This window comes from Talpa europaea (genome assembly GCF_964194135.1).
Source record: "Talpa europaea genome assembly, chromosome: 13".
Classification (NCBI taxonomy): domain Eukaryota; kingdom Metazoa; phylum Chordata; class Mammalia; order Eulipotyphla; family Talpidae; genus Talpa; species Talpa europaea.
Window position 1 is genome coordinate 39,938,528 of NC_140080.1, and position 21,433 is coordinate 39,959,960.

The window sequence follows — 21,433 nt, forward strand, 5'->3', positions numbered from 1 at the left end:
CATGGACATAAGCATCTTCTCATATGAATTAGTAGACATAATGCCTATGATAAACCCTTTAACCTTCCGTCCATATAGGCAATATTCTACAGGACTCAAAATACAATATGCAATAAGGGACTAAGAAGAAATGCCTCTGGGATGCACAGTAATTCAGAAAGGATTTAGAGGGCCTCCCTGGTGGCTTAGGGTTAATTAAGTCTCAGTGCTATCTCTGCGACAGCCCTCCAGTGGCAAAGCAGCCTGATTTTGATCCCCAGCCAGGGAGCTGACACACGTATGGTGCAGCAGACCTCTCCTGTCTCACCCGCTGCTCCCCTCAGCAGTGTATTTCAGTTGATTCACCTGTTCTGCTCCCCACTCTGTCTCTGGCGAATCCTCTCATGCCCCCTCTCCCGCACCTCTGGCCTACACCCCAGTTCTTCTATGCAAAATTAAATAAAAATCTTAAAAAGAAGGAAAGGATTTAGATACTTACCTCCAAATCTCCATGCCCCCATCCTCCACTCCATATCTACTCACTTCATCACCCCTGCTACCCTTCACCCTCCTTCCCTGCCCCAGCATAACTGGTTGCCACTCCCCTGTAATTTACCTCCTCTGGTCTGCTCAGCACATGGCCTTCTGGACCAGTTATTCCCATTTCCAACATCCGGTTTTGCTCCTGGAATGAGAAAAAAATATATAGTTTTTAGATGAGCTCAAGGGAGGTTTGGGAAAATTATGCTGGTAGGTTCTGACCTACAGATGTGTTCAAGAAAAAAAGGAATAAAATGTGTATGTTGAAATAAATCTGTTAATTCTGTACTTGGAAATGCAAAAGAGGGAAAAAGAACACCTAACAGTGGCTCTTTTTATTAGAAGGGTGACAATCTCTGTTAGGGTATCCTATTCCCACCCCCCCAAAATTAGACATCAAAATTCACACCAGCTCATTTAATTCTTCATTTCTTTCACATGCAGGTATTTCAGAAAATGCTTGCTTAACTTGTTTGTATATTCGTTCAAGAAGTAGAAAACCCATTCATTCAAAGGAAAAAAAAGTACTGTGTTTTTGCTTTACGCAAGGCTTTTGGTCAAGTCCTTGAATTAAGGCCAGGGTCTGATCGCAGAAAATATAGTGCTGCTTCCCAAAATCTACTCCACCCACCCATCAAAATCATCTGGGCTGCTTTTGTAGCAACCAAGTTCACCAAGTCAGAATAGGTGAGGTTGAAATCTAGGAATCTGCATCTTAATAGGCTTCCCTGACTTTCTTTTTATTTTTTAAAAAGATTTATTTATTTATGCATACAAGAGAGCTGGGGTATAGGCCAGAGGTGGGGGGGGTGTCTGAGAGGATTCACCAGAGACAGAGCGGGGAACAGAACAGGCAGACTGATGAAATACACTGCTGAGGGGAGCAGTGGGCGAAACAGGAGAGGTCTGCTGCGCCATGTGGGTTTCTCTCTGGCCGGCCAGGGATCGAACTCATGCTGCAGTGGCTGCGTATTGCTTCACAGTGTGGTGCTTAACCCCTTTCGCTACCAGGAGGCCCTTCCCTGACTTTCTTATGCTTTAAATTTTATGGCTTCAATTAAGCCAGGCAAAATAATGCCTCTAAACAGCGTTACCTGAGCCCTTCTTTTTGGTCAAATTTGATTTAATTAGGTCTCGAAGAACTGCCTACCCTTGTGGCAGCTGACTGCTATATTCCACAGAGTTCTGGTCAGCTTTCTGGAAAAAGCAGAGGGCTGGGCAGTGAACGTACATGGGCTAAGTGGAACTGGCACATCCTAAACCACCATATTTGCAGCATGGAGGGCATGCACTCTCAAATCACTAAGTCTGTGGCGATGACCTTCTGCACTGGTACTGGAGACAAAGAAGTTAAATAAGATGGAGATAAATAAAACAGTGTTGGGGTAGCTGAAGACGAGAGAGCAAATTGAACAAAGTCTTGCCTTACTTGGAACTCTGAACTATTTAGGAAGAAAGGAGTTCCTTCTATCTAGGAAAGAACTATTTTTTGTTGTTTTTGATGCTATTACTCTTTAAAAGAAAGCAGGAAGGAAGATATCATACATTATCAGCAGCCACAAGAAGTGAAATGGGGGATCTCCCTAGTGGCGCAAGGGGTTAAGCACAGCACTGTGAAGCTATTCGCAGCCACTGCAGCATAAGTTCGATACTCAAGCTACCCACATGGCACAGCAGACCTCTCCTGTCTCACCCGCTGCACCCACAGCAGCATATTTCAGTCAGTCTGCCTGTTCTGCTCCCCACTCTGTCTCTGGTGAATCCTCTCACCCCCCACACCTCTGGCCTGTACCTCAGTTCTTGTATGCATAAATAAATAAATAAATCCTTATTTTAAAAAAGAAGTGAAATGGTCACAATCTCCAGCTCTATAGGATGGAAAAAAAGGTTGATATTCCCAAAAAAAATCACCTCCATTTTCATTCTTACTGTTTCATTTATTAAAACAACTCAATAAAATTTTTGCAGAACTGATGGGTTTCCACTCCAAATTGTCTCTTGAAGTCACAAAAAGGTCATAATCACCAAGAAAGCCTTTTCTGTCTTACATGCTTCTCTCATTTCGGGCTTGTTCAAGTGCACAGGATGAAACTCGCTCCAGTGGGGGGTTTCCAAGCTTTCAGGGGGACTTTTCCAAAATCTATTTGTCTGAACTCTACTTCTGACCTGAATCAGAATCTCCGGAAGTAGGAGGACTCCAGGGACTGTTCTTTAAGCTCTGCGGGAATTTCTCAGGCACTGCTCACATCCGGGAATCCTGTTCTAACAGCTGTGGTGTTCCGACTGCTGGAAGGCTGGGAATAGGTTTAAAGACCCATCGAAGCCCTCTTGCATGGGGAGCAGTGGGTGCCTTGAGGCACGGTCACCCCTGGCATTTTGGCACAGTACAATTTCCGTTTGCTTCATGACGAGAGGGTCCCCGTCTTTTTCATCCTCCCTCTATGGCACACAGCAGGCACTCAATGAATATTTCTTAGGCGAATGGCTACAGAGTCTAAACTCTGATTTTCATGTCCTGCCAGCTTGAAAATTTTGAAAATTCCCCATAGGAAAAGAGGTCTTCTTGTTCTCCATTCCCTTCTGCATAAAGTGCAGCAAGAACCTCAGAGCACAGCAGTTGCTTCCATTTAGACAACATGATAAAATCTTTCCGCTCAAGGTGTCTTTAATAAGCACACACGAGAAATTCATCCAAACAGAAAATGCCCCTATCCTTTTCTTGACTGAGAACAGACCTTCCTAAGGTAAGGAAAGCAAGGCGGGATGGGGGGAGGGAAAATGGGGAGAAGACCCAGAGAAACTTCCATTTGAAGGAGCTACAAAGAGGAAGAGGAAGTTGGCCCAAGGAGCTTTAAAGAAGCCCCAGAATGCTTGGTGGGAGGTAAAAGAGTAGTGCTGCCTTGATTGGGGCTCCTTCCTGCTCACCAGCTGTAGAAAATGGTCAAAGAAACCACCTAATATGATGCCTTGGGGGTCAAACCCAATACTACCCAGGAAGAACTGCAAAAGGCTTACAGGAAGCTGGCCTGGAAGCAGCACCCTGATAAGAATCCGAAAGGAAGGAGAGACGTTTAAACAGATTTCTCAACCTTATGAAGAGGTCTCTGCAGCAAAAAAAAGGGGGGAGCGGCCTCCTTGGTGGCTTAAGGGGTTAAGACACAGCACTATGAAGCTCTCTGCAGCCACTACAGCATGAATTCGAGTCCCTGCCAGGGAGCTACCCACATGGCACAGCAGACCTCTCCTGTTTCACACACTGTTCCCTTCAGCAGTGTATTAAAGTAGATCTGCCTGTTCTGCTCCCCACTCTAATGAATCATCTCACCATCACCCCCCGCCTCTCTGGCCTGCACCCCAGCTCTTGTATGCAGAAATAAAATAAATCTTAAAAAAGAAAGAAAAGAAGCAGCGTATATGACAGAGAAGGTGAACAGGCCATTAAAGAAAGGGAGCAGATGAAAAATCCAGATCCCCTGTGGACATCTTTGATATGTTTTTTGGAGAAGGGAAAAGGATGCAGAGAGAAAGGAGAGGTAAAAATGCTGTGCAATAATTCTCAGGAACCTTAGAAGATTTATAGAAAGGTGTGACAAGACAGCTATTCTGCAAAAGAATGTGATTTGTCAGCAATGTGAAAGCTGAGGTGGGGTGAAAGGAGCTGCAGTGGTGCTGGAACATGGATAAGAATTCATCCTACCCGATGGGACCTGGAAGGCCCAGCACGTGCGCATACAATGCCAGTGCCATGGGGGCAGGGGCGGGAGGTGGGGGGGACGTCCTAGAGATTGATATAAAAGCTGCAATGGAAGGAAGAGAGTTCAAGAGAAGAAGATTCTAGAAGTTCATATTGTCAAAGGCATGAAAGATGGCCAGAAGGTAACATTCCATGGTGAAGGAGACCAGGAATCAGGGCTGGAGCCAGGAGATGTTATCTCTGTGTTAGAGCAAAAGCCCATGCTGTTTTTAGCAGGCAAGAAGACCTTTTCATGTGTATGGACATAGAATTGATTGAAACAGTGTTGTCTTTTGAAAGCCAGTATTACTCTTGATCACCTTGCATCCACGTCAGTCTGGTCATCATGTTGGCATGACAATTGATCATAGACCATATGAAACTGGTAGGGTAGCCTAATTACTGCATTCAAGGTGAACTGTCCTAAGAATGACTTTCTCTCTCCTGATAAACTCTCCTTGCTGGAAAAACTTCTTCCTTGAGAGTAGGCAGTAGAAGTAATAGAGACTGATATGAAACGGACCAGGTAGAACTGGGGGACTTTGATCCAAATCAGGAAAGATGACAATATTACAATAGAGAAGCTTAGGGGGATGATGACCATCATTGATCATCATTCTGGGGGGGGAGGGGATCTCGTGTCAGTCTTCTTAATGGGACCAGTGAATCATACTCCTTGCTAGCACTTTCTATGCAGTAGTGAATGAGTAAAGGACTACAATCAATACGCTCGCTCTTTAGGATGGTTTTGTGTCAATATCCAACTACAGTAGTATTTTCAAATTAAATGAAGAATAAACTCAAATATACAAACTCTGACTTTGCCCTGTACATATGATGAATTTGGTGTTCAAGAAAAGTTTAATACTTATAACAACTACTTAAAGAATTGTCCTAACATCTGTTAGACCACACCTGTAACTGATTTCAGCTAGAAGAATAGCTTAGGCTGAAAAGCTATTTGTATATGCGTGAAAGCAAAAACTCTATTTAACTGGCAGTCAAGAAAGACAAAGAATTTAATTTGTAAACAAGTGTTGGTTGTAGTAAGTGGCATTCACTGTAATCCCTCTGCATTTATACTGTTGCAGCTGTTATGTGATGGCAAGAAATATAATTAAGCCCATGGTATCAGTGAAAGAAAAGATACCTTTGTAAAGAAGGGGTTTATCAAGATGGTTTACACAGGTAGGACTGCATTCCCTTCTACTGCGCCATTTCATCTCTGTCCCTTTTCACACATATGACTATTAGCCCTGGTTACATTTTTGTTTCTCCTTCTCCGTGGACCCTGATTAGTAACTTCTGGAACAGGGTAATTTAGAAGCTAGATGTCAAGACCTTTACATGGAGAAGTAATTTGCATGTATGAGATAGGTGGGTGTTTTTGTTTTTTTTTTTTTTTTAGGGATGTTACAGGTTTACCTTAAATCATTTAACTTATGCTCCAGAATAACTGGTAATTTAATGTTGGTAGTAGAGCAAATTATGCTGTATAGAGCCTCCCTGGTGGCACAAGGGGTTGAGACGAAACCTATGAGGCTACCCGCAGCCACTGCAGCATGGGTTCAATCCCTGGCCAGGGAGAAGCCCACATGGTGCAGCAGACCTCACCTGACTCGCCTGCTTGCTCCCCTCAGCAGTGTATTTCGGTCAGTCTGCCTGTTCTGTTCCCCAGAGATGGTGAATCCTCTCACCCCCCGTACCTTTGGCCTATGCTCCAGATCTTGTATGCATAATAAATAAATCTTTAAAAAAATTATGATGTATAGCTTTAAGTGAACATCTAGAAGTCACTTCACAAGTTTAAATCTGGACATGAGAATTTAAGTAACTCTTGAAATGTATAACTGTGTCTGCAATATACTGATTACAAAACAGAGACCAAAAAAGGAGGGGGGGCTTTGCATTGGAGCCCATTTGCCCCCACAGGACCTAAAAGGAATATGCAGTGGGTTGAGTTCCAAGGGGATCTGGAGGGAGGGCTGGGGCCTCTAGAGCTGCATGAAAAACCTGGAGAAAGGGGAGGATGACAGCCCACATGTGGCTCATAAACCTCCACCAGTGAGACAATATTGGGTGTGAAATCCCAATCCTGAAGCCCTGCACTGCTGGGGTGTTGGCCTGAAGGCACCCTGAAGCTGGACTGGAGGAGCCAGGGACCCCCTGGATGCACCATCTCTGAGCAAAGACACCCATCAAGCACATGACCTTTGGGGCAAAGACTCAGTTCTCTCAATTATACCCTGATCCTTGGGTTGATGACCACATCCCTCTGAGCCTCAATATTCTCATCTCTAAAAGAGGGGGTGGTGGTGCCATCTTTAAAGGGTTTGTTGAAGGGTGAGAATATGCGAGAACACTTACCAGTGCCTGGCACACAGGGGCAGGCTTACACCAAATAAGACTTGTCCGAAAAGGAGATGAGGGTCACCTAAACAGCGTCTCCCCACCCCTGCTGACCACGTTCACCAAGTCCTGGACAACTTCTAAAATGAAGACACCACCAAGTGCTTGTGAGCTATAGAATGTGTCTGCTTTGGCTCGCCTAATAGCTTAGCGCTTGGTGCAAAATGTTCGAGAAACGCTCTTGGAAAGAATGAATAATGGTTTCTTGCCATTAATGTTATCGAGTGCACTAAGAGAGCTCACACCCTTTCTCTGGCTGCCTCCTCCTAGCGAAGGCCGATCCTGAATGTTTCTGAGATAAACAAAACCCTGGTTAGACACATCTGCACATCGCGTCCATTAAGCAGCCCTGGAGATGGAGAAAAGTGCTTTCTGCTTCCTTACAAATGATCCTTTTGGGCCTTGGGGCCTCACTTTCATCACTCTTTCCTCAGATTTCTCAATATGATTTCTAGGAAGCCGGGGGGTGGGTGGGGGAGAGTCTTATCCACACAAGACCCAATTCCTTGATCATCGAAGGCCGTGCATTCCATAGTCCTAGCTAGGGCATCTGGCTTCTGAGAAATGCCACCTTGAATTCATTTCCAAATCAGCAAAGCTCTCCTACTAAACGGCCCAATTTGAAGCTTCCTCTTCCAGGACGCCTTTTCTAGTATGGCCAGAGATTTCTGGCCTCTTCCCCAGCACATTCCACATGCCTCCTTGCCTGCTAAATTCCCCTTTTCCCTCGTTCTAGAATGTGAGGTTCTTGGGGCAGGCTCTGGGGTTAGCAGAGTACTTGTGATGATGCCATGTATGTACTGAGCTCCAGCACCACAGAAGAAGCAAGGACACAGACAGGATGCAGACCACGCCCAGCAGAAGGCACACTCCAGGGATCTTCCGGGTCTTACCTGGGCAATGATATCCCCGTTCTCAGCGTGAACTTGGGCGATGGCTCCCAGTTCCCCCAAACAAGTGAAGATCTCATAGAGCTGGAAAAGAAACGAGTCTTTGTCACCTTCATCAGCCACTGCGGCCTTTGGCAACCCTAAACAAGGGCCCATTACTAGATCAGAGTTAAAATGAATGGGATGAACCAGAGGACGGAGGTGACAGAAACTGAAATTCACAGTACCTCAGGGGTGTGCTAGTGAAAAGGAACCCTAGGAAACTAGGTAAAGAAACTTTGTGTCTCTGACCTCTTCTCTGCCTCCAGCCCACACTTCATATGAATTTTTTCCTACTGGCCTGAGATGAAGCTTCAGAATCCTTCTCAACACGTGCTCCTGGTAGCCAGGACAGCCTGGCCAGACGCTCATGCAAGAGCTCAAACTCCTATATCTTCACTCCTGAAGGTAGGCCTCCCCACACCTCCTAACCAGGAAGGATGAGAATCACTGTATTTCCTCTGAGACTTAAGATTTTTCTAAAAGAATCACATTCCACAGATTTCTTAGGGAGAGGACAGAGGCAAGCCACAATGATTACCCCCAATAGCAGAGGGTCCCCCTTAATCCTTCAAGGCTCACCATCTTACACTTTCACTGAGTTCGTGGCGGGTGTGGAGTTTGGTAGATAGATTTAGGCAAGCCCTTCTTCTTGACCTTGTCCTTTGAGAGAGCTTCTGTCAGAGGAAATTCTGTCTGCCTGGCCATGGGCTCCCTGCCTGTAACCTTATTTAAAATGCAGTGTGGACTGGAAGGCTTCAAGAAACATTCTGGCCCAGCGGTCTCCCACATCAACCACAGTGACTCACACCGAAAGAGCCAAGGTCATCAGCAACCATAGGAACCCCGTCCAGATCCTCCAAACCACACAGCAATGGGGTATTACCTCTGTGTTGGACACTTGATACAAATCCTTATAGGCCATGTAAACCATGAAGGAGTTAACCCCTGCAAGAGAGGGAAGGGGGAAATAGCAGAAAAGACATTACTACAGGCACACCCACCCTCTGTGCCCACTTCCATCACCACGGGGCCCAAGTGCATTACAGTGTCCCCACCAACACAAAGGGCTGCTTTCCACTCTCTAAAAGCATTTTTCTATTTCCTCCTGTACCTGATAAAATCAACACTTCCTAAGTGATGCAAGAGCCTCCTCTGGGCTTTTTTCTTGCCTCTGCCCCACCCGTACTTCAGCGCCTGGATCAGGATAGCTCAAGACAATGCATATATATCATCATATCATCGGAATCACTGTTACACTGGGGACTGCTGTGTGGCTAGTTCAGAGAACCTGCAACACCTAACCTCTTGAGCCTTCATCTCCTCGTCTGCAAAATGGGAAAATAAAAACTCCCTCCAGGCTAGGTAGTGTGGTTACACCTACAGAGCTCTTAGCACCAGGCCTGGCATACAGCTGGTCCCTGCGGTGGATCTGCTGGGATCAGTGATGTCACTACTGAATGATCTCCTGCTCCACACTGGCCTGTGCAGGGGGTAGATTTGGGAGAACCGAGCTGTAGACTTCGTCTTGGGAGAGTAGCAGGGCTAGGGGACAGAAGCGAAGCTTCACCTTGCACTTAAATATCAAATCATAAATGTTCAAAGGAAAGTGACATTTAATTTCTCACTCCAAATAAACCATTGGTAATTTACAGAAATGGCGGGGGATCAGAAATGGCGGGAAACAGAGTCTTTTTGCAGAAAGGATCATTTGGCCTCTAATCATTAGCATATCTCAGCCCCGCACTGTCTGGGCCAAAGGACAGTGGTAACCTGAGAGCTCCCTGACCCACAGTATTGGACTCTGGGCTGTTGCCCCAACCCAACCCTACCCACAAGCCACTGTGTCCTTGTGGATCAACCGGGGCCCTTTGGAAGGGAAATGGGTGTTCAAGTCGTTCAACTGGCTCCCCAGTTGCAATGCCCGGTGTGAAAGAGGGGGTCAATCTCAATTCTTGTATCAGGAGGAACTGAGCAGAGCTAGGGATGGGGCAGGGGGAGGGAGGGGAAGGAAAACTCATCTCCCGGGAGGTCCTCTCTCCTTCACCCAAGGACACCCATTGTTTCCATGGAACTCTGGGCCTTTTCTTCTAGATTACTCTCCTGACAAAGGCTCAGCTTCCCATGGCATCTCTCTTGCTGCCACTCCCCGGGCTGACCTTTCATCTTTACCCTGAAATACTGGGCATGGGCCACTCCTGATAGTCCCTGAGTTCTGGTGGACAGAGTGCAAGTCTGTGTGCACACCCCGGGTGGCGCATGTGTGTGAAATATCTGCGCATCAAATCAAAGAAAGAGCATGAACAAATCGTTGCTCCTGGAAATGTCTAGACTTTCTGTGGATGACATTATTATAGTCTAGTGATGGTTTGATTTTTGGAGTAAAAATGATAAAGTATAAAAATGCCTAACTTGGGCCTCCTTGGTGGCGCAGGGGTTAAGTCTTAGGGCTATCATGCTATTGGCAGCCACTGCAACACGAGTTCCATCCCTGGCCAGGGAGCTACCCACATGGCACAGTAGACCTCTCCTGTCTTGCCCGCTGCTCCCCTCAGCAGAGTACTTCGGTCTGTCTGCCTATTTGGCTTCCCCGCTTTGTCTCTGGTGAATCCTCTCACCACCCCCCGCACTGTGGTCCACACCCCAGTACTTATATGCATAAATAAATAAAAAAATCTTTAAAAACAACAACAGCAAAAATGCCTGACCTCACATTGGTCACAATGCCTCTAATGTCAGAAAACCGTGTGACCTTAGATGAGATGTTCAGGTCTTCGAACCTTACTTTCTTCCTCCGTGAAATGGGTAGTTGCTACTTGGACAGCGTCACTACCTCCTGGCTCTGGGGTCTGAGGCTACTGATTCCTAGTCCCCATCGGCAGAGTGAGGGTGACACTCCCTATCCCACGGTATCCTGTCAGGAGTCGGCAGCGCCCGAACTCGGAGGTACCCTCTGCCCAGTACCCAGGCTCTTGTTCCCAGCTCCCAGCAAGGACGGCGTGAGAAGGACACGGGGGGGGGGGGGGGGGGAGGACAGGACAGGCCCACCTTTGTCCTTGATGAGGCTCTGCACTTCCTGCTTGACGCTGTCGTTCCAGTGGGTGATGTCCACATGCAGGGTGTAGTCGCAGCAGCTCTTCCCGTCCGCCCACTCCCGCCACTTCTCAAAGGCCTCCGTCAGGCTTGACTCAGGCTCGGGCACCACGTGGTCAACTGAAAGACAGTCCCAGACGGTGACCCCCTGAGCAGTCTGGTCCCCTCAGCACAGGCCGCTCCCGCTGACTTAGCTGTGATCACAAGGTCTGTTTCCTGGGCATGGAAATAACCTTAGAGGGTGTTCCCTGGTAGTTTCACGGTTGCTAATGACTAAATTGTCACCTAGCTATGTGATTTGGGGTCGATTACTCACTTCTTTAAACCTCAGTTTTCTCAACCCCAAAATGGGTGCCAAGTGGAGTGGGGTGTCGGGTTTGTTGTAAGATTAAAGAGGAAATGTGTATAACATGCTGCATGAGCCTGGAACATAGTGAGTGCTCAATTCATGTTAGCTTCAAGGAGTGCCTACTACATGCCATAGGCCCAGAACTGTGGGGAGTCAGCACCATGATAAAAGCCAGACTCTCTTCTAAGGGCGGGAGGAGACACTTCAAAGCCAGAGCTCAAGTGATGTCCTTGCACTAGTGCCCCTGAAGGAGTTGGTGTCAGGTAAGTGAAAATGACGTGAGGCATACAGAGCTTATTTCCAGATAAACTGTTTGTCAAGAATCTGGATTCTTTGAGGCCCGAAACTGCTCTTGCAGTAACTGCTATTGTGGATAGTATTTTTCAAAATAGCATTTGTAATTGGTGACAGCAAGGCAAAAAAAAAACATACAAATCTCGTGGGCAGCTAAAGAAGTGTGAATTGAAACAACTTTCCTAAGAATAGTTTTGAAATCGGTATTAAAAACCATGACTTTTTCATAAACCAAAATAAATAAAGTAAATAAAGCAAAAATTAGCCTTTGGATGATCAGAACAAATTAGTGCTTCCCAGGAGGGAAGGGGGAGGGGAGATAGGTAAATTGTGCAAAAGGGGTTAATTTTAGTAAACAGTAAAGGATGGAAGTAGACTTTTAATGAACATAATGTCATATATACAGATGTTGATTTATAATGTTTTACATCTGAAACCTATCTAATATTATATACCAAAGTTACTTAAAAAAAAAGTTTTAGGGCCCTCCCTGATGGCGCAGGTGGTTGAGCACAGCGCTATGAAGCCGTCTGCAGGCTCTGCAGCACTGGTTCAATTCCCGGATGGCCGGGGAGAATCCCACATGGCGTAGCAGACCTCTCCTCAAGTCGTTCAACTGGCTCCCCAGTTGCAATGCCCGGTGTGAAAGAGGGGGTCAATCTCAATTCTTGTATCAGGAGGAACTGAGCAGAGCTAGGGATGGGGCAGGGGGAGGGAGGGGAAGGAAAACTCATCTCCCGGGAGGTCCTCTCTCCTGTCTCGCCCGCTGCTCCCCTCAGTAGTGTATTTCGTCAGTCTGCCTGTTCTGTTCCCCACTCTGTCTCTGGTGAATCCTCTCACCCTCCCGCCCATCTGGCCTGTACCCTGGTTCTTGTATAAATAAATAAATCTTTAAAAAAAAAATTTTTAGGGACCTCCCCAGTGGCGCAGCGGGTTGGGCACAGCGGGTTGAATACAGAGCTGTGAAGCTGTCTGCAGCCTCTGCACGCTGGTTTGATTCCCAGCCGGCCCAAGACCCACATGGCGCAGCAGACCTCTCCTGTCTCGCCCACTTCGGTCCATCTGCCTCTTCTGTTCCCTGCTCTGTCTCTGGTGAATCCTCTCACCCTCCCGTGCTTCTGGCCTGTACCTCAGTTCTTATATAAATAAATAAATCTTTTTAAAAAATAAAGGGTAATTTTCATAAAAAAATTTTTTTTTAAAAAAAATGACACTTCCCATAACTTAACAGTTTTCCCTGAGCTTAACAATTATTCCTAAATAAATAAACATGGCTTTGTGCAGAAACTTGGCTTCTGTATATTTCTACAGTGATATACATGAAAAATGGAAATGACTCAAATCTTGAGCAATAAGGAAATTTGGTTAAACAGATAAATCATGATACTTTTCATGATTCTTACCTCCATTTTAGATGTTCTATTGGAATAAAACTCAATGAATGGAGACCTTCATGACATTATTTAGGGAAGACATGGGCTAAAACACAGTATATCTAATCTAATCCTACTTTTGCTAAGTAGGAAAAAAATTCAACCTCATGGTAAGTGATGTGGGACTTACAATGGGTGTTCAAAATTATTCACAAAGTACATGCCCTTTCTCTCTTGTCACCTTAAATTCTGGCTTACCTCCTGTTGCTCCCTAATGCAGATACCAAGCACAATACAACGCTCCAGGAGGCTGAACATCTCCAGTTCCTCACCCCGACCACAGAAAGCCACACCAGGCCACACGTGCCCTCAGCTCCCATCCAGGCAGCCCAAGCGCTCTCATCGGAAGGCAAACTCCGGAGCTACCTGACCTGTGTCTGGGCCACACCAGGGCCCGTGAACAGGCAGCTGTGAAACATGAACTGGCTTCTACCCCTTGGCTGGAGAAAGGCTTTGGTCTCCCTGAATTGTGCTTTTTATCGCCTTGATGCAATTTTCCTGGGTTTCTACAACCAGCTAGCTAAAGCTGAATCTGGCTAGTGTTCCTGTCAAAAGAAAGCAAGACAGAGAATAATTCTGTGGCTCAGGCTGTTCTGTGTTCTTGGGTGGAAATAAACATTGCTCTTGCTGACCAAGTTTGGGGCCAGGGCTGGACTGGACCCAATTCATCCAGATTCCTTCGGGACAGGACAGACAGCTCTGGAATAGCATTTGTTCATTAATCCAAGAGCATGTCACTTCCTGGGTGTTTTTTTTGTTTGTTTGTTTTGTTTTGTTGTGTTTTTGGAATTGCAATAGTTACCAGGAAAAAAAAAAAAAAACTTGAAAACCACTCCCACAGGATACCTAATCTTAAAGATATGAATTGGTCAAAAAAACAGCACAGACCAGCCAATATTAAATGCCTCTGAAGCCCACTAATTCCCCAAGAACTCCATGATCATTCTCTTTGGGATGCTCCTCAGCCCCAGCCACATAGCTCTGCCTGCCCCCTCGGCTCCTTCCTGCCTCAGACCCAAGGGGAATTTCTGAAAGAACATTATGCCCACAAACCACAAACTTTTTTTAAGTCCACTTTCCCCAGGCACTGGCTCCAGCCACTGGCCCAGCATGCTAACTCTGACTCCCCAGCCACAGCGGGGTGAGGCCCTGCTGCCCGAAGGCAGACAGGAGAAGGCAGCCACCTCTCTGGTTCCCTCAGGCTGAAAGGCCATGAACTGAGGAAGAATTCACGTGACACCAGAGAGCAGTGGCTAACACGTTAAAACACTTGCTTCCTGAGACCAGGAGTGTATCGACTTGGGGGGCTTACTGATCATGGTGGTGCCCCCCGCCAGGGCAGCCTTGGTCCCCTGGAAGAAGTCATCCACCGTGGTCATTCCCTTGTACGGCATCTGGAAGTGCGTGTGTACATCAATGCCACCAGGGATCACCATCTTCCCATTGGCCTCGATGGTCTTCACTCCTCCTGGGACAATCAGATTGTCTCCAATTTGCCTGGGGAGACAGTGAGATGACTGGCAATTTAAAAGAGCGACTTCCAAGATAAACATGGCAATGGAAAGATTTGAAACGTAGGGACTCAGATTTATCTAAGTCGTCTTTGCAAGTGACTCATGAGCTTAACAATCTAGAAACAAAGGTTATGAATTTATACACAAAAATAATTTCATAGATGCAAGACAATCTGGTGTGCCATTTGACAGTTCCATGGGTCCTGGCTTAATACTTAACCTCAGTAGTTTGTTTTTTTTTTAAAGGATTTTTATTTTATTTATACTGGGGTATAGGCCAGAGGTGTGGGAGAGTGAGAGGATTCACCAGAGACTGAGTGGGGAACAGAACAGGCAGACTGACGAAATACACTGCTGAGGGGAGCAGCGGGCGAGATAGGAGAGGTCTGCATGCCATGTGGCCATCTCCGTGGCCAGCGGGGATCGAACCGGCACTGCAGATGCTGTGGACAGCTTCACAGCGCTGCGCCCAACCACCTGCGCCACCAGGGGAGGCCCAACCTCAGTGGTTTTGACGGTGTCTAGAACAAAGGGTGTGGAACAAATAGTTTTGAAAAAATAAGTAAGATTATTATCCCCTTCATTTTATTCCTTATTTAAGTTACAGGTGAGGAGCAACATTTGGAGGAGGATTGAAAGGGTGTAAAACACAGAAAGCTGTTAGGGGAGATTGGAGGTGGTAACGAATGACTTACGAGGCCGTAAACTTTGCTGTATCATTTACATGGATTCATCTGTACCCCTAACAAAGGGGTTGGCCTGAGTTATTGTGCACCTCAGTCTTCACTGGCAGTTCTACCCTTCTCACAGCTGAAGATTTGCCAGAAGGAAGCCAAGGGTGCAGGCACCCCAGGAACCTGCTGCTTTTGTGTTGTCAACTTCTCAGCAGGAGCTTTGAGCCAAGCAAAACACAGCTTCACCCAGGAAGCTTCAAAGCATCCCAGGGAGGAAGAGAAGGGGAGACTCAGCTAGGCGGGCAGTCAACGAGTACACCAGAGGCACACCTCACAAGGAAAGTGACAAATAAAACTGCCCATGGCACAAGGCACAAAGCATATATCATCCGATATTCCTTGGTCTAAATGTGATTTTAGGCCTCCCAGGTGGCGCAGCAGGTTGAGCACAGCATTGTGAAGCTGTCACAGCCTCTGCAGTGCGGGTTCGATCCCAGCAGGCCAGGGATAGTCCCACGTGGCGAGGCAGACCTCTCCTATCTCGCCAGGTGCTCCCCTCAGCAGTGTTTTCAGTCCATCTGCCTGATCTGTTCTCACTCTGTCTCTGGTGAATCCTTTCACCCTCCTGTACCTCTGGCCTGTACCCCAGTTCTTGTAAAAATAAATAAATATTTTTAAAAAATGTGATTTCATATCCTTGATTTAAATTACCAGGACACCTGTCCAATATAAGTTCCAGGTAGAAGGACAAATCTATACACTATGGCTCTTCCCTTGGGGATGCATGTACCCCACCACCAGTGGCATGTGTTCACAGCCAGCGAAGAAAGATACTCTCTTGGGGCAACAGGGAGTTACCACTGGCTACCAAAATTGAAGTTCTGCTACTAAAATAAAGTATTCTTGACATCTCTAAGAGTTTGATGTAACCACATCCCCACTGGGCCATTCCAGAACCACCACAATTCAAAACACCCTGGAAAACAAATGCATCCTCTGATTGTAAGCCCAAGCTAGTGCAGAGGCTGGTCCGCCATGTTCCCATTTTTCTCTCCCACTGATTTTCCTCTGAGGAAAACTGAGAACCAAAGGCTTGATGAATTGCCTGGCCTGTGTGTGTGTGTGTGTGTGTGTGTACCTATGTTGACAACTAATACAACACCAAGTCTGACACAGACATGCCTCCTCCTTTTCTCCACTTGAACCAGTCAAGGTCACATTACTCCTGGAAGACTGATAGCCAGATCTAGTCATTGCGAGTGGGTCTCTGTTCAGGGTGAGACAACCTAAATTTGCAAACAGGATTCTGGTTCTGTCAGTTACCAGCTTTTTAAGTTTGGCCACATCATTTCACCATATCTCCATTCTTTCATCTGTAATATAATGAAAGTGCCTCTTCTATACATTACTGCACAGGTAAATGTTAATATTATTATGTACTAAGCCCACTGAACACTGTTAAACAGATAAGAATTAATAAATAATAGTTTTAATAATTAACAGCCACCCTACTCCCATATAGCCCTCTCCTTCCTGAGTCTCATCTGTTCTACCAATTTTGCACTTGAGAGTGATATTATATAGTAAAGTATGTCTTTTGCATTTTGTGCAGATATCTCAGTCTCCCCTAAAAGACTGAAAGGTCCCTGGGGGAAGAACATGAGGACCTGGGTCCCAGTGACATTAGCTACATCTTGTGTCCAGTGCCTGAGACAACTGCTGTGTACATAGCAGGCACTCCAGAAATATTCCCAGGCAAGCAGCAATTGGAGGAAATAATTTGCTTTTATGCTGTGTGAGTTAAGACTATTGTGGGAGATATCTAAATTTTCAGCTCTGGATGTTCCTCCAATCTTCTCTCCACCACAAGCACATCTAATGGGTCAATTCCTTCTCTAACATCTTTGGCAAATGGCCTTCCACCCTATGTTAATAAAAATGGCAAAAAGGATTCGCCTTATATACTCAGCTCTGAATCAGTGTGTGAAGACAGATTCTGAGACTGTAGTTAAGGCTCAGCTGCAAAAAGTTCTGTGATTGATTAGCGATGCCGGACACCAATTCTGAAACAAGTAAGAAGCAACATGTACCTAGTTTTTTCTATCAGTCCACGTGAGGGAATCCTAAATCTGTCAAAACGAGGGAACTTGCCATCACCAAAGAGAGCCAATTATATACAATACTTTTTTAGTTATAGAAAAATCCATTGTGGCTTTACTTTGAGGAAACATACTGATGGCCTTGCTAGCATTTCCACTTCTTCGATTTCTGATATTAAAAGCATTTATGTAAAGTGATCATATTTGCATAATGAATAATATATTATATTAATATACTATATATAATATAGTATGTATATTATATTAATATGTATTAATATATTGTAATATATAATCACCATATATTAAATAATGAAACATGATTATCTTCATTCTTGCATGGGTGCATTTATTTACTCAAATATTCATTGGATGTATTTGATTAATATGATGCTCTTATCAAGTTATTTACTCTCTCTGTTCCCCTTATCTTTAAAAGGAGAGCAATAATAGTACTTACTTCATAGGATTGCTGGCAGGTCAAATAATATAAGGCATATAAAACATTTAACATAGTGCCTTACCACATACTTCATACTCATTAAAGGGAGATCTTATAAAAGTCTCTATTTGCTAAGTAAAGGGGATATGGAAATGATCGCAATATCTCCTTGCTTCCAAGGCGGCTTGACAGCATCAGAATTGCTGACTGTTATGAGCATAGTTTTCCCCATAGAAGGGGAAACTAGCCTGGATTTGGGAATGAGTTTGGAATGTCTACCTACACTAAGCCCAGTTTTCAGAGATAAGTATGAGGTTTCCTATAACCAGAATCTCAAACTAGCCAATAAGGCTGAATAACAAAAATAAGTCTGAAAGAGGCAAGGAATGGCAAAGAGGATGGCTTGGGGATATCAGTTTTATATAATGTCTTATCAGTGGGGTGTTACTGTACTCTACAAGATGAAAGGCTGTGTATACATTGATCTCTTTAAAGGTCATTATATAGGAACATAAAGTTACCAGGCTACTGCTTGCAGGCTGCCAATAATGAACTGTTTCATAAAGTAATTACATATCCCTATAGCATCTACTGGAAATTCTTGCCTGAAATGTGTGCCCTATCTCTTCTCTGCCTAGCTGAGTCCTGCCTAAGTGGACATTCAATTTAAATGTCCTCTCCACCCCATAACTTCCTCTGAAAGGACTTCTCCCTTTCTGCTCTTCTAAATTATCCTCAGTTGACCTCCTCTGGTATCTAGTACACAAGACCTTATATTTTTAGGATGCTATAATTTGTGCACATTTTTCAGTAAACCTTCGTGACAGGAGTTACATCTCCCACTTCATAAGACATGGAGACGGCCCCTCAATGCAGCTGACACACACAAGGGCCCTTGCATCTCAGCTGATTGAATTCAGATTTTTCACTTGGTTCCTATCATCCCAGTGGGCTTAGGCAAGCTCTCACTTTTGAGGGATTATGTGCATCCAGACTGAGGTGCTAAAACAAAGACTGGGGGGGGGTGGGAAAAAAAAAAACAACAAAAGACTCATTTTTCAGAAGAAGGAGAAATGAAACATAGAACCATCCATCTAGCGGCAAAAGGTAAAAGCTCCTTTCTGAACCTCTAATGAAGAGAAAGAACCAGAAGGTAACGGTCTGTATACATACTTTATCAGGCCATCTTCCATGTAAATATCAGCATAAAAGGACTGGTCATCGTTGACGATTCTGCCGCCCTTGATCAGAAGGCGGTCACTCTAGAAGAGAAGAACATGGGTCACTCTCATAGCAGGGACTCCACCAAAGCAGGGTCAGCCAAGATCCTCCCAATTCATTGTGTTCTAGAGGTTTCGCGGGAGCAGATTACTGAAAATATCTCTGTCCCTGATGCCTGATGCACTCAACATGTGAACTGACTGTAACTGCTGGCAATCCTGACTGAAGGTCTAAAATAAAGACTTGTTCTTATGGGGCCTCCCCTGGTGGCACAGCGGTTGAGTGCTGGGTTGCGATGCTGCCCGCGGCCTCTGCGTCGCCGGTTCGATCCCTGGCTGCTCCCCGGCCACTGGAGGAGGGTCCCACATGGCGCGCAGACCTCTCCTGCCGCCTGCTGCTCCCCTCAGCAGTGTACTTCGGTCCTTCTGCCTGCTCTGCTCCCCGCTCTGGCTCTGGTGAATTCTCTCACCCTCCTGTGCTTCTGACTGTACCCAGTACATGTATAAACAAATAAATAAATCTTAAAAAAAAAAAAAAAAAGACTTGTTCTTATGTTTGCCCCCAATTCAAATTATGGTAGAGTTTCAGTTCTTGCATCTACAACCTATCTAGCCACTCAGAGCATAGTTATTTGAGTGATATATTCTGTATATTACCTTTTCGGCTTAGTAAGTACTAAACATTTAAAGCAGGGTAACATAATTACACCTCAGTGCCCAGCACCCTAGCTGGTATTCAATGGTGACTCTCAAAAATGACCTTGGGACATACAATGCCCCAAGCATACAATGCAAAATGCCTTTCAGAGTCTTTATGGTGATATGAGGTCATGTTATGTTTAAAATTTAGGCTCTTGGGACCTCCTTGGTGATGTAGAAGTTAAGTCTTAGCCTACCACACTATGACAGCTGAGGCCTGATTTCGATCCCCGGCCAGGGTACTGACCCACATGGCACAGCAGACCTCTCCTGTTTCGCCACTGCTCCCCTCAGCAGTGTATTTCAGTAGATCCTCCTGTTCTGCTCCCCACTTTGTCTCTGAGGAATCCTCTCATTCCCCACACCTCTGACCTACCCCAGTTCTTATATGCATAAATAAATTAAAATAAATCTTTAAAATAAATAAATTTAGGCTCTTTCTACATGTGTGCACAAATGCACAAGATTGTGTTATGTATGAGAAAGCAACTATATGGACAAAAACAGACAAAAGAGTATGTTTTGCGCATGGTAGAGAAATCATGCAAGATTTCTATTTGCTCTGCTACACTCAGTATTTCTCACATCTTCTGAAATGTATTTATTGATTTTCTTATTGAAAAAGTGCCTCTAAAAAAAAGTGCTTCTCTTATGAGAAAAGTCTTTTTAAAATTGCAACTGAGATAAAGTTTGAATAAGTGAAACTACTGGAAATGATACACATTCACTCCAATGTTATTTAAAAAATAAATATATATTTTAAATATCAATTAGCAAAGCAACAAATCAATGTCAGCTTCAGCAATCACAGATTTCATTAAGTGAATGGCCCTGAGGCTGCATTCATACTGGCTTCATAGAGGAGAGGAAAATCCTCAGGAGCCAGGTTGAATGGAGTTGCAGCATGAATAAGGAACAGTAGGCGGAATTTTGTTAAGAATTCAACTTACAGGGCCTCCCCTGGTGGCGTAGCAGTTGAGCGCTGGGCTGGGAAGCTGCCTGCAGCCTCTGCAGAGCTGGTTCGATCACCAGCCACCAGAAAGGGTCCCACATGGCACGCAGACCTCTCCTAATGCTGCTGTTCCCCTTGGCAGTGTACTTCGGTCCATCTGCCTGTTCTGTTCCCCACTCTGGCTCTGGTGAATTCTCTCACCCTCCCGCACTTCTGACTGTACCCAGTGCTTGTATAAATCAATCAATCAATCAATCAATCAATCAATCAATTAATCTTTAAAAAAAAAAGAATTCAACTTACAGACTTCACTATCCATCCATTCAACCATTTGTCCATCCATCCTTCATTCATCCTCATTCACTTAGCAAATATTTTTTTTTAAAGATTTATTTATCTATTACGTAGAACTGGGAGGTAGGCCAGAGGTGGGGGGGGGTGTGTGTGTGAGAGGATTCACCAGAGACAGAGTGGGGAGCAGAGCAGGTGGATCTACTGAAATGCACTGCTGAGGAGAGCTGTCGAGACATGAGAAAGTCTACTGTGCCATATGGGTGTTAGCCCCCTGACTGAGGATCAAACTCAAGCCATAGTATTGATAGCACTGAGACAACCCCTAAGCCACCAGGGAGGCTCTCGGCAAATAATTATTTAAGATTTATTATTAAGTACATGGAGAGTATAATTATGAAGAATCACACCAAGTCATTGTTTTTATGGCACTTAGAGGGGGAGTCTGACAGTAAAGAAATAATTAACAAAACAAACAATGTAAAATTTTATTAAATGACACAGAATTTAGGGGAGTGTTACTTCTTGAAATAGAGGCTAAAAAGGGCCTTTAAAGTCGTGGGGATGGAGAAGGCCTGGAGGCAGAGGGCCATGTGTGCAGAAGCATTGAAGTAGGATAAATGTTGGTTCTTTGAAAATCTGAAGGGACCTTAGGGATGCTTGAGGAGGAAAGTGCATGATATGAGGCTGAAGACTGAGGTGCTGGCTTGCAAAGAGGACAAAGGTTTCATAAAGAAGAAATCTGACAAACAGGCTGATGCTGAGTCAAGAATTAAAAGTGTG

General features: G+C 45.1%; 1 protein-coding gene across 2 annotated transcripts in view; it reads right to left on the reverse strand.

The window, feature by feature from the left end:
- DPYSL3 (dihydropyrimidinase like 3) overlaps positions 1–21,433 on the reverse strand; it is a gene marked incomplete at both ends in the record, with an annotated part of 117,560 nt that overhangs the window by 16,649 nt on the left and 79,478 nt on the right. For both annotated transcript variants that reach the window (XM_084251749.1, XM_084251750.1), the window contains 6 exons: positions 596–664; positions 7,555–7,635; positions 8,477–8,538; positions 10,639–10,803; positions 14,072–14,256; positions 18,662–18,750. In XM_084251749.1, coding sequence (XP_084107875.1) covers positions 596–664; positions 7,555–7,635; positions 8,477–8,538; positions 10,639–10,803; positions 14,072–14,256; positions 18,662–18,750 — 651 coding nt within the window. The remainder of the gene's footprint in view (positions 1–595; positions 665–7,554; positions 7,636–8,476; positions 8,539–10,638; positions 10,804–14,071; positions 14,257–18,661; positions 18,751–21,433) is intronic.